The following is a 23,162-nucleotide window of genomic DNA, read 5'->3' on the forward strand; positions in this document are numbered from 1 at the left end:
GTTTTCCCTCTCATTCTTCTTACACATTAGGATGCCTTATTCAGCACGATTTCTTCATTGTTTTGATAAAGATAGATACTCAGCTTAATCATAGTGTTGTTTTTTATATACTTATTGTTTCATGTTTCTTGTTGTACAGTTTGTTTTCCGCCAAATGCCCATGTCGGCCTCAAATAAATGAATGTTCAAAGTTAAAAAGTACTGTGGTGTGGGAAAATGAGCAACTGTGGGACGGTTGAGTGTTAAATGTAATGTTAAAGTAACTGCTGGGTAAGCAACTAGCCAGATATGAATTAGCCAATTAGTTTTAAATGTTTGACCGCCTGCTCATCAGACGAACAGCCAGATTTATGCATGCATAAAAGTCAAACTTGCCACAATCAAGTTCAATGTGTTACAAACAGAAATTCACACACTTTTTTTCATAATGTAAGTAATAGGTAACAATAATCTGTATGCATTTTACTGAAAGTGTTTCACTAAGAAGGTGTGATGTTTGGATTTTCACACGCGCTTATCTGAGACAACACTGTAAGCACATGCATTAAGCCCAGTTTTCCCAAAGCCTGGATCTTATTTGTTATTGAGGAATTTATATACTGACATTTACTTAAACTTTATAAGGCCATGGGGATGATCAAGTTAATATGATAATATGGGCTACGAGAAAAGCAAGATGTACTCCATTACAATATAAATAATTTATTCATTTTATATATTTTACAGAGGAAAGTCCATATTCGACGTAATATACATGTTCAAATATGTGAACAGCATGTCATATTGTACAACAATAAAGATGATGTTTGATTGAATGAAAGTCAACAAAATGTTAAACATTGTATCGACCATTCATAGCACATAAAGTAATGTAACATCTACAGAACAATTACATGAACAGTTCACTTTAACCCATTTATACCTAGTGGACTGTCCCATCCTTCTAAATTGGATCAATTTATTTCCCAAATTAGGGATGTCTAGAATATGTTTTTCTATATTTAGAATATTTCTTACAGAAATTCTTTTAAGCAAACAGCTCAGACCCTGATGAGACGCCGCATCACGCCAAGGCCATTTTTCTAGACGCTAGACATAAATGGGTTAACCATTAAGCTCACTTATCTATTTGTATTTCATTAATATTTGAAGGAAAACTGTTTAAAACTTCAGCAATAAACTGAATAGCATTGAAAGAAATGTTATATTGACCATCTTTCCTTTACAGTAATAGTAAGATGCCTTTTGGGTCAGATAAGATTGCAAACAAATTAAAGTGTGGTATAGCATAAAGATAAGTGCTTATACCCTTTACCACTTAAATACGTATTAAGACGCATTTGAAGTCACTTAGAAAGTGAAATTTAATAAAATCTTTTCTTAAGATATTCAAGTTTTAAAGGCTTCATTTCCAACCCTTAGATACTGATGAGCAGCAAACAGCATAAAACCAAAACAGACTGCGAGTTACTCGCAGGCTGTTCTGGTTTTATGCTGGTTGCAAAAGCCATTGCCACTTTGCTTCTTATGGGGGAAAGGGTTAAATTAAACAATCATTTTTTAAGTTTGGGTAAGATCATATGTTAGATTTGGAAAAAAATCAAGCACAAAACAGTAAATGACATAGGAATGTCAATAGAAAAAGAAATTCTGTCAACATAAGATCTGGGAATGAAAAAATTCAAACTAATGCTGGTGAACACAATATTTAACGCTGCAATGCATATTTCAAACTGTATCAACATAAGTTGGAAAATCCCTCTTCCATCTATAAAATGAGATTTCATGCTAATGACATAACTATTCTAGATGAAAAATGCTACCTTTTTATAATATAAAAAGATATTTTACAAGAGGAAATAAAAACATATCAATTGTTATTGCTTAAGTATTTAATAAAGGAATAATAAAATTTCAATAGCGGAGATTATTAATTTTACCCTAAAATGTAAGTTCATCTACTTCATAGAAAAGAGATTTTTAAGTTATGAGAGAATTTGAACACTTGTACCATGAGGGTGTTTCCAAAACGGACATACTATGAGCAGTTTGTGGCCAACATCGACATTCACTTCTACCACAGAAAATGGGGAGGCATAATTACTAGTTAACAAATAAAACATTCCTCATAGCAAGTGAATTTTTTGTAAAGCCCTAGCTGCATTCTACATGAACAAATTCAGTATCATAAAACTTAACAGCTTCAGTCAATAGGACAATGTGGGTAGAAAAAAAAGAGCAACATCCTGGGGAAAAAGGCTTAATGCGTGTTTGTTAAGTGTTGTCCCAGATTAGCCTGTGAAGTCTGCATGGGTTAATTAAGTACAACACTTTATGCTTTTATGTAATTATTCACTCAAAGGAAGTCTCTCCTAAGAAAGTATAATCCAGTCTAGGCAGAGAAGTCTCTCCTAATAAAGTATAATCCAGTCTAGGCAGAGTGTCTTCCCTGATAACCCAGTGCAGGCTGCAAGTCTCTCCTAATAAAGTATAATCCAGTCTAGGCAGAGTCTCTCCTAATAAAGTATAATCCAGTCTAGCCAGAGTCTCTCCTAATAAAGTATAATCCAGTCTAGGCAGAGTCTCTCCTAATAAAGTATAATCCAGTCTAGGCAGAGTCTCTCCTAATAAAGTATAATCCAGTCTAGGCAGAGTCTCTCCTAATAAAGTATAATCCAGTCTAGGCAGAGTCTCTCCTAATAAAGTATAATCCAGTCTAGGCAGAGTCTCTCCTAATAAAGTATAATCCAGTCTAGCCAGAGTCTCTCCTAATAAAGTATAATCCAGTCTAGCCAGAGTCTCTCCTAATAAAGTATAATCCAGTCTAGCCAGAGTCTCTCCTAATAAAGTATAATCCAGTCTAGGCAGAGTCTCTCCTAATAAAGTATAATCCAGTCTAGACAGAGTGTCTTCCCTGATAACCCAGTGCAGGCTGCGTAGGCTTCTATTTTATGACACTTTACGCACATGAATAAAGTTTAGTTTTCCCAGAACAAGGCTAAAATAAATAGCAATAGGCCATTAGTTTTCCCCCAAAACACAACAACATCATCAACAACAGTGAAGATACATAACAAGTACATGATATATCTACGGGAAATAAAACAGATGTAGTATGGAGAAAAAAGACAAGAAAAGATTATTGAGAAATGATGACTTAAACATTTTTACAGTTATAATCATAGTATAGTAAGTATAGTATAGTATAGATACCAAAAAGAAAATAAGAGCACGGCATAACGGGTGCCATGCTCGGCTACGGGTGCAGTTTTGAATAAATGAAAGCTTGTCAAATTTTTTAATTTTTTTTAGAGGTCACAGTGACCTTGACCTTTGACCTAGTGACCCCAAAATGGGTGTGGCATGTAGAACTCATCAAGGTGCATCTACATATGAAGTTTCAAAGTTGTAGGTGGAAGCACTTTGATTTTAGAGCCAATGTTAAGGTTTTAGCACGACACGGACGGCGGACGACACAACGAGCTGACTATGACAATACCTCGGGTTTTCTCCGAAAACGCCGAGCTAATAACCCGTATTGGCTGTCTTACTGAAAAACATTTGGGCCATGTCTCATCAAATATCTTGCTTAAAATTTAAGTTATGGCATAAGTTTCTAGTCTAGTTTATAAAAGACAGATTTTTTGGTCCAGAGTAATTGTGCATCTGGGAAAAAGTAATCTTAATGTAAATTTACTGTGCTCACTATTTTATATAAATGACTGTGCATTGTTCGGAATAGTACCATATTTCTGTCCCTAAGAGTAAGCTTTTTTAGTTGAACTTAGGATAAAATCTAAACTTGGCTTCTTTTGTTTTCAAAGATTTTTATAGCATCCTAGACTGCTTGTGTAACTATTACTGCCTTACTGGCACTGAAAGCTTCCAGACATAGGGAACAACCCACATTTAATCTGCACACTTATCCCTGACAAAAACATAACCCGAAAATCATCAGCCATAATACCTTCATACAAACATATCTCATAATAAATAAATGAAAACCAAACATCAGACAATTACAGTTCAATTCTTGCGTCATAACAGGCAGACAACGTTCGCCTTACACTCGTGTGTCAGTCTTCTTAACAAGAGAAACCTTAACAGCAGATGACATTAAGTCTGCAGACATAACTTCAGAGGACATTAGTTTGGCAGACGTAACTTCAGATGACATTTAGTCTGCAGATGTAACTTCAGACGACATTAAGTCTGCAGACATAACTTCAGAGGACATTAGTTTAGCAGACGTAATTTTAGCCACATTTAGTCTGCAGATGTAACTTCAACTACATTTAGACTGCAGACGTTACTTCAGACAACATTTAGTCTGCAGACGTAACTTCAGACGACATTAATTTGGCAGATGTAACTTCAGACAACATTTAGTCTGCAGACGTAACTTCAGACGACATTAAATTAGCAGACGTAACTTCAGTCACATTTAGTCTGCAGATGTAACTTCAGCTACATTTAGTCTGCAGACGTAACTTCAGACGAAATTGAGTCTTCTGACGTAACTTCAGACAACATTTTGTCTACAGACGTAACTTCAGACAACAGTTGGTCTTTGCTCTTTAAATCAACTCCCGTGTCGAAATAAAGAAAACTAGCAACAAAGCAATCGTCTTAGTGCTTGCGTTTACATTTCAAACTGACCAAAAACCTTAAGTTCAGACAACAAATCTTTCTTACTCATTCATAAATTTTATAGTTCAGTTTTTGCGTCGCCTTATGGATTCGGAAAACAAGTTAAAATCACCTTTGGGTCAGCACGAGCATACACATTGTAAACTCTTCAAAAAACTACAAGCACAGAATAAAATGTCTTATTCATAATTAATCAAATTTCATTGTTCAGTTTTTGCGTCATCGTTCATGGAATTCGACCCGGACGTAGGTATCATTGGTTTCTTATCTCCTCCACCGCCCCACGGGCTGTTATGCTGCTGCAGAGCAGGAGAGTTAGGGTTGAACTTCTCTTCGTCGTTCAGGCTGTTTTCGTACTGCTGGTTCTCCAGCCTCGTTATTAATCTCTCGTCTTCATCTCCGAACTCCCCGCCCATTAACGTCGGCTCACCAACCACCATAACATCCTGAAAGTGCCATTTTAATATTTAATATTTTAATCGTACAAAATACTTGCTATTAAAAGCTTCATTGTAGGTCACTTGCAGACTGGACGGTGTATTTTTACAAACACTAGTTTGAACCTGTTAGCTTAATTGCATCGAAACCCTTAGCAGGGGTGAGATTTGAGAACCACCTGAGGGAGGAAAATGCCCTACTCCAATACAGGTTTCAATCAAACTCTTCATTTGTATATAGATCAAGCAAAGTTTATAGCTATTTGTAAAATAAGTTTAGAATTGAAAGGGAAGAAATCAGCTGAAAAGAGGAAAAATCACACCCTTGCTAAGGCTTATTGAAAAGCGCCATTTCCTGGGTAGAACCTGTCCTTTAGTATCAATCGCATCCTAAAAGTGCAGATTCAAGGGGATTTATGTTATCTTTTCACCACTAAGATACGTATTAGGACGCATTTGTAGTCCCTTAGAAAGTTAAATTTAATTAAAGACCTCTCTTTCTAGATTCAAATTGTACAGGCTTCATGTCCAACCCTTAGATACTAATGAGCAGCAAACAGCATTCAACCTGAACAGACAGCGAGTTAGTTGGAAATGAAGCCTTTAAAATTTGAATCTAGAAAGAGGTCTTAAATTAAATTTAACTTCATAAAGGACTAAAAATGCGTAAAAATATGTATCTATGAAAGTGGAAAATGGTTAATTACAGAATACCTTATTTTTGTAAAGTTGATACGTTAATGCTGGGGTAACTGGGTCATAGAATGGTTTTCAAAATTAATTTACTGACCCTGTATCTCACTTTATAAGGTCAGTAAAACTCAATGTACATGTAACTTATCAAACAGAACTCTGGATTTTTCTCTACGCAATCCCGTGTTTTTTCACCATTTTAGAAATGGGGTAGGTCTGGATTTGGAAAAAACGTGTCACTTGGACTATAGTTAGGAAATTGGTGTTGTTTTTCTTTAGCTAACAAACACAAAATTGAGAATAAAAGTGTTTTCAATATTATATGTATGGAAAATCAACTTATAGAGCTGAATAAAAACATTAATTAAATATTGCAATTTATATTTTTAATTTTTTTTGGGAAACCTTCAATTGCAAATTTAAGGCAGTTTTTTGGAAAAAAATACATACTTTTAAGATTTGGAAAGGGGCCCGCCCAATTTTGATTTCCAAAAAACAAACACTGCAATCCCCTAATTTATGAGTCAAGATGGTCCAATCCCTTTTTTTATAGCGCATCACAAGTGAGTTATTAAAGGGGATATTTTATAACAAGAGGGCTTGAAAGGCCCAAAGTCGCTTACCTGAGATAACAAGATATTATCGGGATGAATCTTCTGACCATGTTTCATGAAGATCGGACAGTAAATGTGGCCTCTAGAGTGTTAACAAGATTTTACTATAGCCATATTAAAAAAAAATGCCCCGCCCCTTGGAGGCCATTTTTTTCAAGCAAACATAATTATTTTCGAACTCATCCAAGATATCATTGCGACCAATTTTCTGACCAAATTTCATGAAGATTGGACAATAAATGTGGCCTCTAGAGGTAACAAGGTTTTACTATAGTACTACTGTAGTCATATGAAGCCATATAAGGAAAAATGCCCCGCCCCTGGTGGCCATGTTTTTAAAGCAAACAAAACCATTTTCGAACTCATCCAAGATATCAATGGGACAAATCTTCTGACCAAGTTTCATGATGATCGGAAAATAAATGTGACCTCTAATGTTAACAAGGTTTTACTATAGCCATATAAGGAAAAATGCCCCGCCCCCTGGCAGCCATGTATTTCAACCAACCGGCATCATTTTCGAACTCGTCCAAGATATTATTGGGATGAATCTTCTGACCAAGTTTCATGAAGATTGGACAATAAATGTGGCCTCTAGAGTGTTAACACGATTTTACTATAGCCATATATAGCCATATTAGGAAAAATGCCCCGCCCCTTGGCAGCCATGTTTTTCAAGCAAACTTAACCATTTTCAAACTCATCCAAGATATCATTAAAACGAATCTTCTGACCAAATTTCATGACGATTGGACAATAAATGTGGCCTCTAGAGAGTTAACAAGGCAAATGTTGACGCCGCACAACGGACAACGGACGACGGACAAAAAGCGATCACAAAAGCTCACCATGAGCACGTTGTGCTCAGGTGAGCTAAAAACAAACATACCCCAGGCACTGATGAGTTGATTCCCTGCGGCCCTGGTGACCGCTTCTGTTTCCCTGAGGGGGGCACCGCGCTGTTCACGTTCGCTGCACTTCCTGTCGACGACTTCCGCTTACGACGCTTACCTGGCTGCCGCGTTGTGTCTAAAAATAGAAGACAGGTGTGATTTGAGAACCAACTCAGGGGAGGAAAGTGCAGTACCCCCCTTACAAACTTCAACTAAACTCTTCATTAGTGCATTGATCCAGCAAAGTAAATAACTATTTGTAATATAAGTTTGCCATTGAAAGGACGAAAATCAGCTGAAAAAGGGAGAAATAATACCCCTGACTGAACAGGACAGGTGGACATTAGATGTCTAAAAATAGCGTAATAATAGGTCCATGTGTGCTGTCTGAGAACATAATAGGTGTATGTTGGGTGTAAAAATATTGAACTGTGATGTCTAAAAAATCTAAAGGTGGACATGAGGGGTCTAAACAGGCTGATGAGTAGTACGTGTACATTGTTGTGTATCTTGAAAAAATATAAGGCAGATGAGTGGTGTCCAAATATAGAATAAATGTGTTAGATGTGTTTTAATATGAAATCAGGTAATGTGTGGCGTATAAATAAATTGCATGTACGGTAGATGTATAGTTTTGGAGTATTGACTAAGAAGATGTGATGTGTTGTAATATAAAACAATGGGATGTGTGATGTCAATATATAGAACAGCTAAATTCTTCCTAATAATCATCATTTTATCAATTTCATCAAAATATTGTCAAGTTTGGATGTGCATTTGTTTTAGAAAAAATATAAGAAAACTGTAAGATGTATGCATGATGACTTTCAAAAATGCAAATATGCAATCATAAAATGACATCCGAGATAATTCTGCATTGACAGAAAACATTGATTTTATTCCACCACCATGTGCATATTGTTAGTTACACATTCCTGTAATAAAAGACATGTCATACTTGCATTTTTTTTATAATTGGGACGCCGCATGCAATTACAGACACTCGGAATAAATGTGGATAATTTAACAAAGTTTAAAGCAGCTGTTCTCTACCTATTTAAAGGATATGCTTTCTCATGCCATGTCATTTGCATTTGTTTTGCATCCTAATAGAGAATTAAAACTAATGAATGAAAATATTGTTAATTTCACTGAAAGCTGCATTGTTTGAACCATTTACTCATGAGGCTAAACAAGGTATGACATGTATTACAAACTGTGTGATTAATAATAACTAATGTTTTTTTATATCACTGACTTCAATGTTGTTGTTTTTTCATTTTGGTTGTTACAATATCTAGTAGAAATAATCTCAGCAAAGTTTATAAGTAACTGAGCATGTCTTTAATGATAATATATTGGAACAAGTTGATTGTAGTCAAATCATATTAAAACAGGACTATTGCCAAGCAATATATGTCCCTTCCGGCTCCACCATTGTAAGAATTTTTATTGTGTTTGGTTCTCATAGCAACCAGAATTTTTGACAAAGGAACAAAATAAAATGACGTGCATAATGTCCATATTGCCATCTATCCATGTTTAAAGTTTCATGAAAAAATATGAAGAACTTTTAAAGTTATCACAGGATCCAGAAAAGAGTGACAGACAGACAGACAGACTCACAGACGCACAGAGTGCAAACCATAACCCATCACCTACACTTTCTAGTGTAATCACAAACACCTTCGAGTAAGTCACTCACGCTTTCCAGTAAATCATTTACACCTTTCAGTAAATCCCTCACACTTGCCAGTAAATCACTTACAACTTTCAGTAAATCACTCACACTGTCCGGTAAATCATTTACATATTTCAGTAAATCACTCACACTCTCCCATAAATCATTTACACCTTTAGGTAAATCACTCACACTTTCCAGTAAATCACTTATAACTTTCAGTAAATCACTCACACTTTCCAGTAAATCATTTACATCTTTCGGTAAATCACTCACACTCTCCAGTAAACCATTTACACCTTTAGGTAAATAACTCACTTTCCAGTAAGTCATTTACACCTTTCAGTAAATAACTCACACTTTCCAGTAAATCACTCACACTTTCCAAATATGAGTATAGTAAAACCATATTCAAGCAATAGACAATCACTTACAATATCAAGTAAAGCATGGAATTTGTAGTCATGTCTTTAAAGTAATCAGAATAAAGGATAACAACAATGAGAAATCAAATTTGCAAGTCCTGCCAATTTAAAACAAATACTTAAAGGGTGAAAACAAATCATAAGTTTTTGTCTGGATAATCAAGAATTTGTTCTGGCAAAAATTACACAGCCTATACTTCAAGTGCAATACTGTTTTTCACATTAAAAAACAATGGCAATATTAGTTAGTCATTAAAGGGAGATTTTACGATTTTTCAAATATTTATGAACTTGTGTAAAAATCTTATTATAATATATAAATTCAAATAAAAGTTAAGAAGAACATGTGTGAAAAATGCAAAATAAGCCAGATATTTAATTCTGAAATCCAAAATGTCTGTACAGTGGAATTTGCCAGCATGTATATCATGCATGTACGATGTGAATCTAAATTTAGTTTTACAGATCATTTTAATTTCCTGCAATGATATCTTTTCATACACCACACGAACAATAACTCCTATCCTGATAAAAAGACGAATGCTTCGGTTATTGTAGGAAAATATGTACGAAATATCTTCGTCAAAATTGGCTCGGGGCGCTTAATTGTCTCTGCTGCATTTTATGAAATTCATCTTCATTGTACAGTTTTTCTTGCCTATTTTGTGTTATTGTAACATATTTTTATCAAGTTTACAATTTAACACATATAAAAATCGTATAATCTCCCTTAAATGTTTGTATAAAGATGATACAAAAAAGGTTAATTTTGTTTTTCTGTTATAATTTTGCATCTCTACGACAATGGAAACACATGACTTCATGAATAAAAAAAAATGTTATTGTACCAGAAAAAGCAAAAACGTGTCCTTATGAAGTTAAACAATTCTAGTATAAACAATATTCCTACGGTCAATTATAAGCATGAAGTGGGATTTTCAACACTATTGAGGGAGAATAAATGTTTTCTGAAATATCTGTAAACATTTCATGAAAATCATAAGCTTAATTTGTGCAGAAGTTTGCCACCATAAAATACCAAATTGACAAACATTTTGTTAGTTAAAACACAGGAAACATGATTTACCATCTTGTGGTGAACAACTTAGTTTTCCTGTAACAAAAGTACCAGTATTTCGTAACCAATATTCATCTTTCAAGGAAGCAATTGCTTAATAACACATCTTAGAACGGAAGCGATGAGCAATTAGTGAGTACTCATATTGAAATAAATCATCACATCACATATAATTTGAGCTTAGAACTAGAAAAACTGGGTTTATTGCTTATGCGTAAAGTGTCATCCCAAATAAGCCTGTGCAGTCTGTATAGGCTAATCAGATATGACAATTTCTGCCTTTAAAGGAAGTCCTTTCTAAGCAAAAATCCAGAAAGTGTATATTGTTAGATAAGCTGGTGCCAACTGCACTGGCTTATCTGGGACAACACTTTCTGCAAACGTGTTAAGCTCAGTTTTCTCAGAACAAGGCTGATTTGATAGAACAAGGATTTTGAGATAGATTTTTGTACTAACAATATTCATAAAAACCTGTCCAACATGTATGCAAATGAAACCCAATGATGAAAAGAAAATTAAGTTTCTATTTAATCTATGATTAAATTTGACTACATAAATGCAGAGCTAGGTTAAATCTTAATTTAAATGTTTTAAACTATGCTATATGAGTGGAACTACTTTTTCAGCTACTTTTTTTCAGAGTGAATTAACACAGTGTTAGAATACATCTATGACCTACTTTTTGTCTTTTGTCCAGGCATATCTTGAGGATGCATATTTGGCATTTCGCCATCTAGCAAAACAAAAACAAAGTAAATATAATCAGACAAGCATGCAGAAAAAACGCAGGAAAGACACAGCAGTAAGGCATGAGAAATAGACTATTATAAGTCCTTGGAAATATTATTTGACCATAGAACTGTTATTGGAACATGGACCTATTAATAGAACATGAAAATATTCTTAGACCATGGAAATATTATTAGACCATGGATCTATTCTTAGACCATGGAACTATTATTAAACCATGGAACTATTTTAGACCATGTAACTATTATCAGACCATGGAACTATTAATAGAAAATTGAACTATTATTAGACCATGGATCTATTATTAAACCATGGAACTATTGTTAGACCATGGAAATATTCTTAGAGCATAGAACTCTTATTAGACCATGGAACTATTATTAAACCATCGAACTCTTATTAGACCATGGAAATTATATGAGATCATGGAACAAATAATAGACCATGGAACTAATATGAGACAATAGACCAATTATTAAACCATGGAACTCTTATTTGACCATGGAACCATTATTAAACCATGGAACCATTATTAGAAATCCAAGAATATGGAATCTCATGCAATATAAAAGAGATTACAAAAATATGAAAAACATTTTCAGGAAAAACTAAGTACTTTACTTTCAGCTGCTGTTGGCCAACTTAACAGCTATTATTTGTGTGTGCACTTAACAAATGTGATAGTTTATGCTTGAAATGAAACACTGGTCATGTTTTAAGATTTCTTGAGTTGCAATAAAATATGTTGATTGTGTTAGGAAATTAACATTAGTTGATTGATCTTAAACATTAAATTATAAAGAAATCATAATAATTCACGAGTTAAAACTATGATCATTTTCAAATAATAAATTAGCAAAACTATTTAAAATTCCTTTCCAGAAGAAATATGATACTTAATGTTTATATTAAATGATATTCACATGTAAATTAAAAACAAGACTGTGTTTTACAAACACACCTTGCCCTGATTGGTGATGGTAGCTCATTTCTAATACAAGGCCAAGACTGGGTGATTTGGGTGGAAATAAATGATAATAGACAACAACTATGTGAGTAATAAAAGAGTGTCCTCAATTGAAATTGTAAAGATCAACCTAACCTGGCCCTAACTGACAGAAGACAGATGGACAGAACATTCAATAATGCCTCCCACATTAACCCTTCCCCACTCATATACCCACTTTGACAGGAAATTCACTAAATGCCTCCCACATTAACCCCTCCCTACTCACATAATTTTTTTACCACTTTGACAGGACATTCAATTAATGCCTCCCACATTTACCCTTCCTCACTCATATACCCACTTTGACAGGACATTCAATTAATGCCTCCCACATTAACCCTTCCTCACTCATATACCCACTTTGACAGGACATTCACTTAATGCCTCCCACATTAACCCTCCTCGACTCATATACCCACTTTGACAGGACATTCACTAAATGCCTCCTACATTAACCCTTTCCAACTAATATACCCACTTTGACAGGACATTCACTTATTGCCCCTCACATTAACCCTTTCCCACAAATATACCCACTTTGAAAGGACATTCATTAAATGCCTCTACATTTACCCTTCCCCACTCATATACCCACTTTGACGCATTGTAGTCCCTTAGAAAATCAGACCGGTTTTACTAAATTTTCGTTTAAAAAGGCTACAGTTCCAACCCTAAGGTACTTATGAGCAGCAAACAGCATAAAAGCTGAACAGACTGTGGAATACTCGCAGACTCTTCTCGTTTTAGCACACAGGTGCATATTGTCATTTTCACTTAAGTTCTGAGTGGGAAAGGATTAAGATACCAAGGTGGCATAAAAATAAGTCTACACTTACTGTACTGGGTATAGGAACAATTTTGATAACCTGGACTTCATTTCAATGTGTTTAAAACCATCAGTAAACATAGTAATACATGTTGATATAATGTACTACAACATTAAGTACAAATGTTACAGCATAATGTGTCAATGTATGCTGACAATTATAAGGCAATCATTTGTGTCTTGTTCTGAGAAAACTGGGCTTAATTCATGTGCGTAAAGTGTCGACCCAGATTAGCCTGTGCAGTCCGCACAGGCTAATCAGGGACGACACTTTCCGCTTTAATGGTATTGTTAGTTTCAAGGAAGTCCCTCCTTACCAAAAATCAAGTTAAGACAGAAAGTGTCGTCCCTGATTAGCCTGTGCGGACTGCACAGGCTAATCTGGGACGACACTTTACGCACATGTATTATGCCCGGTTTCCTCAGAACAAGACACATTTATGTACAATAAACATGCAAAGCACTTTTATAAATACAGATAAAATTACTTGAATACATGTAAATAAAGCACATTCACACTAACTATGCAAGAAAATTATACTAAAAGGAACTCCAATTGTAGGGCAAGTTTAACCCATTTATGCAGAGTGGACTCTCCCATCCTTCCATATTGGATCAATTTATTTCCAAAATAAGGGATGTCTAGTATATTTATTTCTATATTTAGAATATTTCTTACAGAAATTCCTTTAAGCAAACAGCGCAGACCCTGATGAGACGCCGCATCATGCGGCGTCTCATCTGGGTCTATGCTGTTAGCAAAGTCCTTTTTTCAGGACGCTAGGCATAAATGGGTTAAGTGAATTTCCACTCCTATAAGGGTGCTAAGTACTTGTCCAATGTAAAAAAAAAACGGTTTGTATATTCCCGTTGTACCTTTATATCTTAAAGACTAAAAATATTTTTTTCATCATGCACTATAAATCACTGATCAGGACCAGAATACCAGAGTCAAATGTTCATGCCCTGACTTTATCACAAATAACAGATCTATAACAGTATTCCACCAAAGTAAGGTAAAATAAATTTCCAGTTTCGAAAACATTTTGAGTGAAAATGGGGGCAAAGTTCAAATAGTTTACTAAAAACACTGTTTATGTGCTTGCCCTTTATATAGGGATATAAAGTCTAAAAGAACATTCTACTTATTTCTTCTTAGGAAAATTCAAGCTAACAATATTCAAGCAACTGATAGTATACGATACTTTCAAACCACAGAGGTCAAAGGTTGAAGAGGTCAGGAGTGGGGGTTTGGGAGTCATTAGAATGTGAGCCTCTTCTGGGAAAACTGGGTTTAATGCATATTCATAATGTACAGGCTAATCAGCGGCACCACTTTCTGTCTTGACTGTACTTTTGTTTAGAAGAGACCCATTTTAACAAAAGCTTCTGTAAAAGCGCAAACTGCGCTGGCTTATCTTGGATGAAACATTATTTACATGCATAAAGCTCCATTTTCCCTAAATGCAGCTTTTATTAATAAGGAAAAATTCAAAAGACATACGTTGGGGATTACCTTTTCCGGGTGGGGACACCATTCGTTGCCACTTCTGAAATAGAGTCGTCTTGAGGCAATCTCTAGGTGTTAGTCCATACGCTTTGTGACGTGACATCAGTTCCTGCATCGGCTCCAAGATGACACATAACTGTCCAGAAATGAGATGTATACTAATTGAGTTGTCAGGGATTTCAATAGATTTTGATACCAGGAGTCCTATGAGATGTATACTAATTGAGCTGTCAGGGATTTCAATAGATTTTGATACCAGGAGTCCTATGAGATGTATACTAATTGAGCTGTCAGGGATTTCAATAGATTTTGATACCAGGAGTCCTATGAGATGTATACTAATTGAGCTGTCAGGGATTTCAATAGATTTTGATACCAGGAGTCCTATGAGATGTATACTAATTGAGCTGTCAGGGATTTCAATAGATTTTGATACCAGGAGTCCTATGAGATGTATACTAATTGAGCTGTCAGGGATTTCAATAGATTTTGATACCAGGAGTCCTATGAGATGTATACTAATTGAGCTGTAAGGGATTTCAATAGATTTTGATACCAGGAGTCCTATGAGATGTATACTAATTGAGCTGTCAGGGATTTCAATAGATTTTGATACCAGGAGTCCTATGAGATGTATACTAATTGAGCTGTCAGGGATTTCAATAGATTTTGATACCAGGAGTCCTATGAGATGTATACTAATTGAGCTGTCAGGGATTTCAATAGATTTTGATACCAGGAGTCCTATGAGATGTATACTAATTGAGCTGTCAGGGATTTCAATAGATTTTGATACCAGGAGTCCTATGAGATGTATACTAATTGAGCTGTAAGGGATTTCAATAGATTTTGATACCAGGAGTCCTATGAGATGTATACTAATTGAGCTGTCAGGGATTTCAATAGATTTTGATACCAGGAGTCCTATGAGATGTATACTAATTGAGCTGTAAGGGATTTCAATAGATTTTGATACCAGGAGTCCTATGAGATGTATACTAATTGAGCTGTAAGGGATTTCAATAGATTTTGATACCAGGAGTCCTATGAGATGTATACTAATTGAGCTGTAAGGGATTTCAATAGATTTGATACCAGGAGTCCTATGAGATGTATACTAATTGAGCTGTAAGGGATTTCAATAGATTTGATACCAGGAGTCCTATGAGATGTATACTAATTGAGCTGTAAGGGATTTCAATAGATTTGATACCAGGAGTCCTATGAGATGTATACTAATTGAGCTGTAAGGGATTTCAATAGATTTTGATACCAGGAGTCCTATGAGATGTATACTAATTGAGCTGTAAGGGATTTCAATAGATTTTGATACCAGGAGTCCTATGAGATGTATACTAATTGAGCTGTAAGGGATTTCAATAGATTTTGATACCAGGAGTCCTATGAGATGTATACTAATTGAGCTGTCAGGGATTTCAATAGATTTTGATACCAGGAGTCCTATGAGATGTATACTAATTGAGCTGTAAGGGATTTCAATAGATTTTGATACCAGGAGTCCTATGAGATGTATACTAATTGAGCTGTCAGGGATTTCAATAGATTTTGATACCAGGAGTCCTATGAGATGTATACTAATTGAGCTGTAAGGGATTTCAATAGATTTGATACCAGGAGTCCTATGAGATGTATACTAATTGAGCTGTCAGGGATTTCAATAGATTTTGATACCAGGAGTCCTATGAGATGTATACTAATTGAGCTGTAAGGGATTTCAATAGATTTTGATACCAGGAGTCCTATGAGATGTATACTAATTGAGCTGTAAGGGATTTCAATAGATTTGATACCAGGAGTCCTATGAGATGTATACTAATTGAGCTGTGAGGGATTTCAATAGATTTTGATACCAGGAGTCCTATGAGATGTATACTAATTGAGCTGTCAGGGATTTCAATAGATTTTGATACCAGGAGTCCTATGAGATGTATACTAATTGAGCTGTAAGGGATTTCAATAGATTTTGATACCAGGAGTCCTATGAGATGAATACTAATTGAGCTATAAGGGATTTCAATAGATTTTGATACCAGGAGTCCTATGAGATGTATACTAATTGAGCTGTAAGGGATTTCAATAGATTTTGATACCAGGAGTCCTATGAGATGTATACTAATTGAGCTGTCAGGGATTTCAATAGATTTTGATACCAGGAGTCCTATGAGATGTATACTAATTGAGCTGTCAGGGATTTCAATAGATTTTGATACCAGGATTCCTATGACCCTGCGTTTGAAAAGTTCAGGGGTCAAATTAAGATTTTAGGGGTCAAAATGCTGAACTACAATTACTACATTAATTTTATATAATGAGTTAAATTCTCAGCAAATGTTTCTTAGTACACATTTTAGTGAAACGCCCAGTTATGTAACACAATTTGTAAGATATAAAAAAGCATGTTTTATTTAGCTTTCCAGCCACATTTGCACCAAAATGATGCTACTGGTAAGTCTAAACTGAGAACATTGAAAATTGCAAAAAGCTTGCAGCACAAATCTGTTTCAATTGGAATCTCAGAGCCGTTGTATGATGAAACAAACTTCCTGGGCGACTTTGTAAAAATACTATTTAAAATGACAACCCTTGTCCGATCAAAGTTGAAGGTCATAGGTCAAAGATCAAACTAGAGCTGCCTCAAAAACGTGACTTGACTCTGTCACAAGCATGCTAGTTCTGTCCATGGCTAAGTTGAAAATCACATAACCCAGGAATAAGCTGACAACTGTGTCTGAAGAGTGTGTCTTTGACATCTATACTACAAGATGACATATTTGAAGTCTCAACTGAATGGCTTGAAAAAAGTGATAATAGTTTGTAACACTTACTTATAACTTTAGATGCGTACAGACGGACCAACTGACAGTGACTCCAATATACTTCCTTCAACTTTGTATGCGAAGGTACTATACAATCATCATTATTTATGGGACATAAATTTGAGTTAATTTAATGAGTTGACTGATCCACGAATTTTACACAAAAACATCCGAAAATGACACAAGCCAATTCCTAAACAAGAGGGCCAAGATGGCCCTAGTTCGCTCACCAGAGAGGAGTCGGTTCATTCAATCTTTAACTAATGTCAAACTTGACCCAGACAAACATCCTGGTCAAGTTTCATCATTATTGAACCAAAACTCTGGCGTAGGGAGTGTTTTTGTTTTTGTAAGATTTAAAATGGTGACCTATATTTTGAGTTGACTCCCCTTACCAAACATCAAACTTTGCTTACAAGGGTTTTGTATAATATAATAAAAATTTGGACAATCTAAGGGCAATAATTATGGCATTTATTATGTGATTTTGCTCATCATCAAACTTGACTGAGATCTTTCAGCAACTTTGATAAAGAATGCATGAGAAATGTGAATGCTAGAGTGTTTACAAACCAATGTGGACAAACGGACAGCGCACAAAGACCAATCCTAAAACCTCACCTGAGCAATCAGGTTAGCTTAAAAGTGTGTTTCACAGATCTGAGCCATTTTCCAACTTGTCCAAGAAATCAATAAAACCAATGTATTGACTAAGTTTCTCAATGATAAGGCAAAATATGTGACTACTATAGTGTTCGATCACAAGGTTTCTCTCTATATATTCACATAAGGAAAACTGCCCAACCCCCCTGGCAGCCATGTTTATTGACCCATCGGGACCATTTGCAAACTCATCTGAGATATATATAAAACCAATCTTTTCACCAAGTTTCATGATGATTGGGCAAAAAATGTGACTTCTAGAGTGTTCACAAGCTCTTGTTTTTACTATATAAATATAGGAAAACTGCCCCCCCCGGCAGCCATGTTATTCAACTGACCGGAACCATTTTCCAACTCAACTCTCGTATCAAGGAAACAAATGTTCTGACAAAATTTCATGAAAATTGGGCAAAAAATGTGACTTCTAGAGTGTTCACATGTTTTCACTATATACATATAGAGAAAAATGCCCAGCCCACTGGCGGCCATGTTTTTTCACCAATCTGAACCATTTTCGAACTCGTCCGACATATCAATAAAACCAATGTTTTGATTAACTTTCATGATGATTGGACCAAAATTGTGACTTCTAGAGTGTTTACAAGGTTTCTCTTTAGCCATTTAAGGAAAACTGCCCCCCCCCCACTGGCAGCCATGTTTTTCAACGGACCGGAACCACTTTTGAACTCAACCAACATATCATGAAGACAGACATTTAGACAAAGTTACATGAAAATTGGGCATTAAATGTGACTTCTACAGTGTTTACAAGCTTTTTTTTTGACCTAGTGACCTAGTTTTTGACCCAGCATGATCCAGTTTCGAACTCGATCGAGATATCATTGGGACGAAGCTTCTGACCAAGTTTCATGAAGATCGGACAATAAGTGTGGCCTCTAGAGTGTTTACGAACAAATGTTAACGGATGGACGGACGGATGTACGACAGTCAAAGACCGGTCACAAAAGCTCACCTCAGCAATCAGGTCTTCTTTTTTTTTAAACCAAAAAATTTCATGCCAACAAATTTAAAGCCACATAATTTCTCAAAATCAAAAGCATTTTGTATCTCGTTAAAACTTTGTTACCACACCACATCTAGCATTGAAATTTTGGCTAATGCTAAAAGCAACACTGATTTTTTATGGGTTAACTTTATTTTACTAAATAGTTTACTAAATATACATTGATTTAGAGTATTTATGTGGCTTTAAATGATTTTACAGAAGTCTCTTAAACATTGTTTGCCGAGGTATAAAATAAAATTAAGTCCGGTCAACAAAGTATTACTTACCCTAAGAAAGTTAAGAGTGTAGTTTGTTAGACCCTGTCGTGTAATGTTTTTCCCCAGCTGTTCCACCATTGCTGGTTCCTGAAAAGCAAGTTTGCATGTGATTATTGAAATTAAATACGAAAGTTGTGAAATTTTAATTTCAGTAATTGTACCTAATGTGATAACATTTAAAAGAAGTTTTTGTACATAAACCTATTTGATATAAGAGCTTTGTTTTACACTTCTACCTAAGGCATTAAAAAAAGAAATTTAAAAGAAGTGTCTTCACTTATTAAACTTAGACTTTTTTTTACTTATGTTCTAATGGTTAATTATGTGCATCAATTCAATGACTTTGTTTCCAAATCTTTTCTAATGTACTTTGTGATCACTCTTTGTTTAATTTTTTTTTGTTCGATTTTGTTTTATTTCTTCTTTTTTTTTAAGTTTAACAACATCTTGTGCTAAACACTTTCTAAGCAATTGCTGACTTTGCTTTAGCCCTTTCCTTCTACCCTTTCCATCTCAGAAGCAAAGAGAAAATATCTATGTGCAAACAGCATAAAACCACAACAGCCTGCGTGGCACTCATGTTCAGGTTTTATGCTGTTTGCTGCTCATCAGTATCTTAGGGTGGGAAATGAAGCCCTTAACACTTGAATCTACTTAGAAAGGTCTTTAATTAAATTTAACTTTCTAGGTGACTACAAATGAGTAAAAATACGTATCTAAGTGGTAACGGTTAGTGTTCATGATTTTTCAAAGACTTACTTATCCATTAAAATTCATACATAACAAGTGTGCCATTGTCACAAAAATATATCTGTTTGCAAATATATTTTTTAGGTTAAGATTGGACAAACTCCCATTTTTTAAATTTTATTATTTTACCTTTGATCTTTAATTGTTACCTTGACCAGGGAGGTGGGTACAGTATCCACCAATCAGTATGCTTGTAACTTTACTGAATTATCTCAAAATCCTTAAATACTCATGACTATGTTTTAGTTTTCGACCTTCATTTTTTTGGTGTAATGTTACATGTTACCCTTTAGACCTAGGGACCTTCTCATTTTGCTGGCACTCCTGGACTTAATTTTACCAAGACAAACTGTTCATATTTCTGAAATTTGACCTTTGACCTTAATTCTGACCTTTACCTGAAGAGCATTGGAACCCGTTTTCAGATAGCTTTCATGAAAGACCCTTTTGGATATAAAAATTAGCTTTATTATCAATTTCGAACGCTGCCCAATAAATATTATCTATATATAGAGAAAAAGGTATACAAACTGTTTCTCCATAAACAAACATAGCTCACCTCATTAGCCCCCATCTGCATTGCGATGATGTTTCGGGGGATGAGCTCCCGATGTTGACGGGTCGCGAAATGCCACGAGCGTATCCGCATCAGGTCATCGAATGTGAATTCTAACACTAGCCTGCCTTCCGTTACAACCTGACACAAAAATGTTTGCATTTACATGAAAGAGCCATGTTTTGGGTAAATAAAGCTTAGTGCATGTTCATAAAATGTCGTCTTTCCGCTCTTTTTGGTACTTTTTGTTCAAAGGAAGTCTTTTCTGAGTGAATATGAAGTTAAGGCTGAAAGTTTATACCTGATTAGCCTGTGAAAACTGCACCAGCTAATCTGGGAGGACACTTTATGCACAAATATTAATCAATGGGACCGTCAACCACGAATGACGAAAAAAGAAATTTCTATAATACCGTATTTTTTTACAATGATTAGTTTATATTGATTAAAATATCACGATTGGTGTGATTGAATGACGACTGCCGTTTTGGGGCGTAATTTACACCCATATGTCCACTAACGGAAGCCCTGTACTACATGCAATTCTCTGCAAATGTTCTAAGTACATGTTTTATTCAAATACTATGCAATTTAACACAATATATATTATATCATTACTATTGTATTATACAACATTATTATTGATTTAGCGATCGTGAAACATTTGCATCAAAACCAGGCAGATCATTTGCAGGCAGGAGTCAAAAGTGAGAAATCTGAATCAGAATTCTGCTGCAATTGAAACCCGCACTCAATTTAAAACAACAACAACATTGCGGTCTTACCTTTGTAAACATGGGTTTTCCGTGATGGGTGACCATGGTGGCGACATCGCAGTCTAACGTGATGGACGTATTATGGAACGACTCTTTCGGATGCTTCAGGATGTAGTAGAGATCAGTAACCCCGCCCTCGAATATGCTCCGAAAATAGCGGGGGATTAGCGTTCGACCTATGGCTGTGAATGCATTGAACAGACTCATGAATTTGAAACATATGGCTTTAAAATTGTAGCAGGTAAAAATGTGTAGATACATCTTAATAAAATGAGGTTGCTTAGGCGTAGTGGATTATGGTGTTCGCAGAGCATCAGGGGAGGTTGATCCCTAGTTTGGAGATGTTCTTAAGCTTTTGGATAAGGAAACCAACTACTTACAAAGCAGGCTTGACATTGTCTCGATTATCATTAGACTTTCCATGCAATCATGCTGAATATTTAAACTTATTGGAATGTTCCTGTCATACCATGAACTTCCCACCAAACTTTGAATGGTATCAGTGAGCAACCAATGGCAACTGAGTACACACAAAGTGCTTATTTAACCCTGTCCCACTCAGAAGCAAAGAGAAAATGGTGATGTGCAAACAGCATAAAACAAGAACAGCCTGCGAGTTAGTCTGTTAAGGTTTTACGCTGTTTTGTGATCATAAGTATCTAAGGGTTTGAAATGAAGCCTTTAAAACTAGAATCGAGTACAAAAGGACTTTCATTAAATTTAAATTTTTAAGGGACCATAAATGCGTCAAAATACGTATGTAAGTGATAAAGGATTAAGAATGTCAATCAAAGCCCACAAAGCTCCACAAGTAATACTAAAAATCAAAGCATGGCCTTTCATCCCTTACTGTAGCGTTTGGGTCCATCTTCCAGACAAAAAGAAAGTGTGAGCGAGGCCTCATCTTCGAAGAATTCCGTAGCAAAGGCATCCCACCATAGGTTGTCACTGTCCTGAAATAGCAAACATAGAAATAATATTTTCACTGTCGATTGCCCAGGCGGGACACTACGCATGGTACTTAAGAAGCCCGGCCAAGAGAGAAAAGGTTGTTTTAAAAAAAAAATTGATTTCTTTTGCTAAAAAATACTTTCAAATTGAGAATAACAGTTAATTGTTTCCAATAGTAACTTAGGTTCAACCCATAGAGCTGCGTAGGGAAATCGACTAAATGTTATTTACACATTTTCTTCTTCTTTTTTATATTTTGGCGGGGAACCATCAATTGGAAATTTTAGGCAGTCATTAAGGAAAATGTAAACTTTTTGACACTTGAAATGAGGCCTAATGCCGCAAATTTGACCAAAAAAAAACATTGATGATTTTGCAAAATAACCGTCATGTCTCAATTTATTATGCCCTTTTGAGCACATGAATCTTCATGCTTGGAAAAAAAGCCGAATGAACTGCTAGAAAACTGTTTCAAACTTTTAAAAAACACTATTTTCCCGACTACTACCAAATTGATTTGCCTGGCTAAAATCTACTTGCCGCCGAAGGCAATCACTCAGTAAGAGTCTGACGAAAATCACGTCCATAATGAAGGAGTTGCACAGGAAAACTTTCAATGAAGGACTTACACATGCACTGACAGAATGACTTTTACCATTTCTTTATTAATTAAACCCTTTGACTAGGGATGACAAAAGATCCACAGGCCTTAAGGCACTCACCTTAGATTCCCAGAAACTTAACTGTTCTCAGCACGTACATGTAGTGTTCAAAGCCGC

General features: G+C 35.4%; 1 protein-coding gene across 8 annotated transcripts in view; it reads right to left on the bottom strand.

Moving 5' to 3' along the window:
• Positions 1–3,896: 3,896 nt before the first annotated feature.
• LOC127858050 (LIM domain-binding protein 2-like) overlaps positions 3,897–23,162 on the bottom strand; it is a 41,210-nt gene continuing 21,944 nt past the window's right edge. For 3 of the 8 annotated variants that reach the window (XM_052394928.1, XM_052394927.1, XM_052394920.1), the window contains 9 exons: positions 22,283–22,385; positions 21,442–21,614; positions 20,660–20,797; positions 19,360–19,437; positions 14,561–14,702; positions 11,151–11,204; positions 10,481–10,507; positions 7,284–7,423; positions 3,897–5,096 (listed from right to left, as the gene is read on the bottom strand). In XM_052394928.1, coding sequence (XP_052250888.1) covers positions 4,851–5,096; positions 7,284–7,423; positions 10,481–10,507; positions 11,151–11,204; positions 14,561–14,702; positions 19,360–19,437; positions 20,660–20,797; positions 21,442–21,614; positions 22,283–22,385 — 1,101 coding nt within the window. In that variant the 3' untranslated portion in view covers positions 3,897–4,850. The remainder of the gene's footprint in view (positions 5,097–7,283; positions 7,424–10,480; positions 10,508–11,150; positions 11,205–14,560; positions 14,703–19,359; positions 19,438–20,659; positions 20,798–21,441; positions 21,615–22,282; positions 22,386–23,162) is intronic. The other 5 variants (XM_052394921.1, XM_052394922.1, XM_052394923.1 and 2 more) reach the window with 5 other exon arrangements.

The sequence above is a fragment of the Dreissena polymorpha genome, chromosome 14 (assembly GCF_020536995.1).
Source record: "Dreissena polymorpha isolate Duluth1 chromosome 14, UMN_Dpol_1.0, whole genome shotgun sequence".
Classification (NCBI taxonomy): domain Eukaryota; kingdom Metazoa; phylum Mollusca; class Bivalvia; order Myida; family Dreissenidae; genus Dreissena; species Dreissena polymorpha.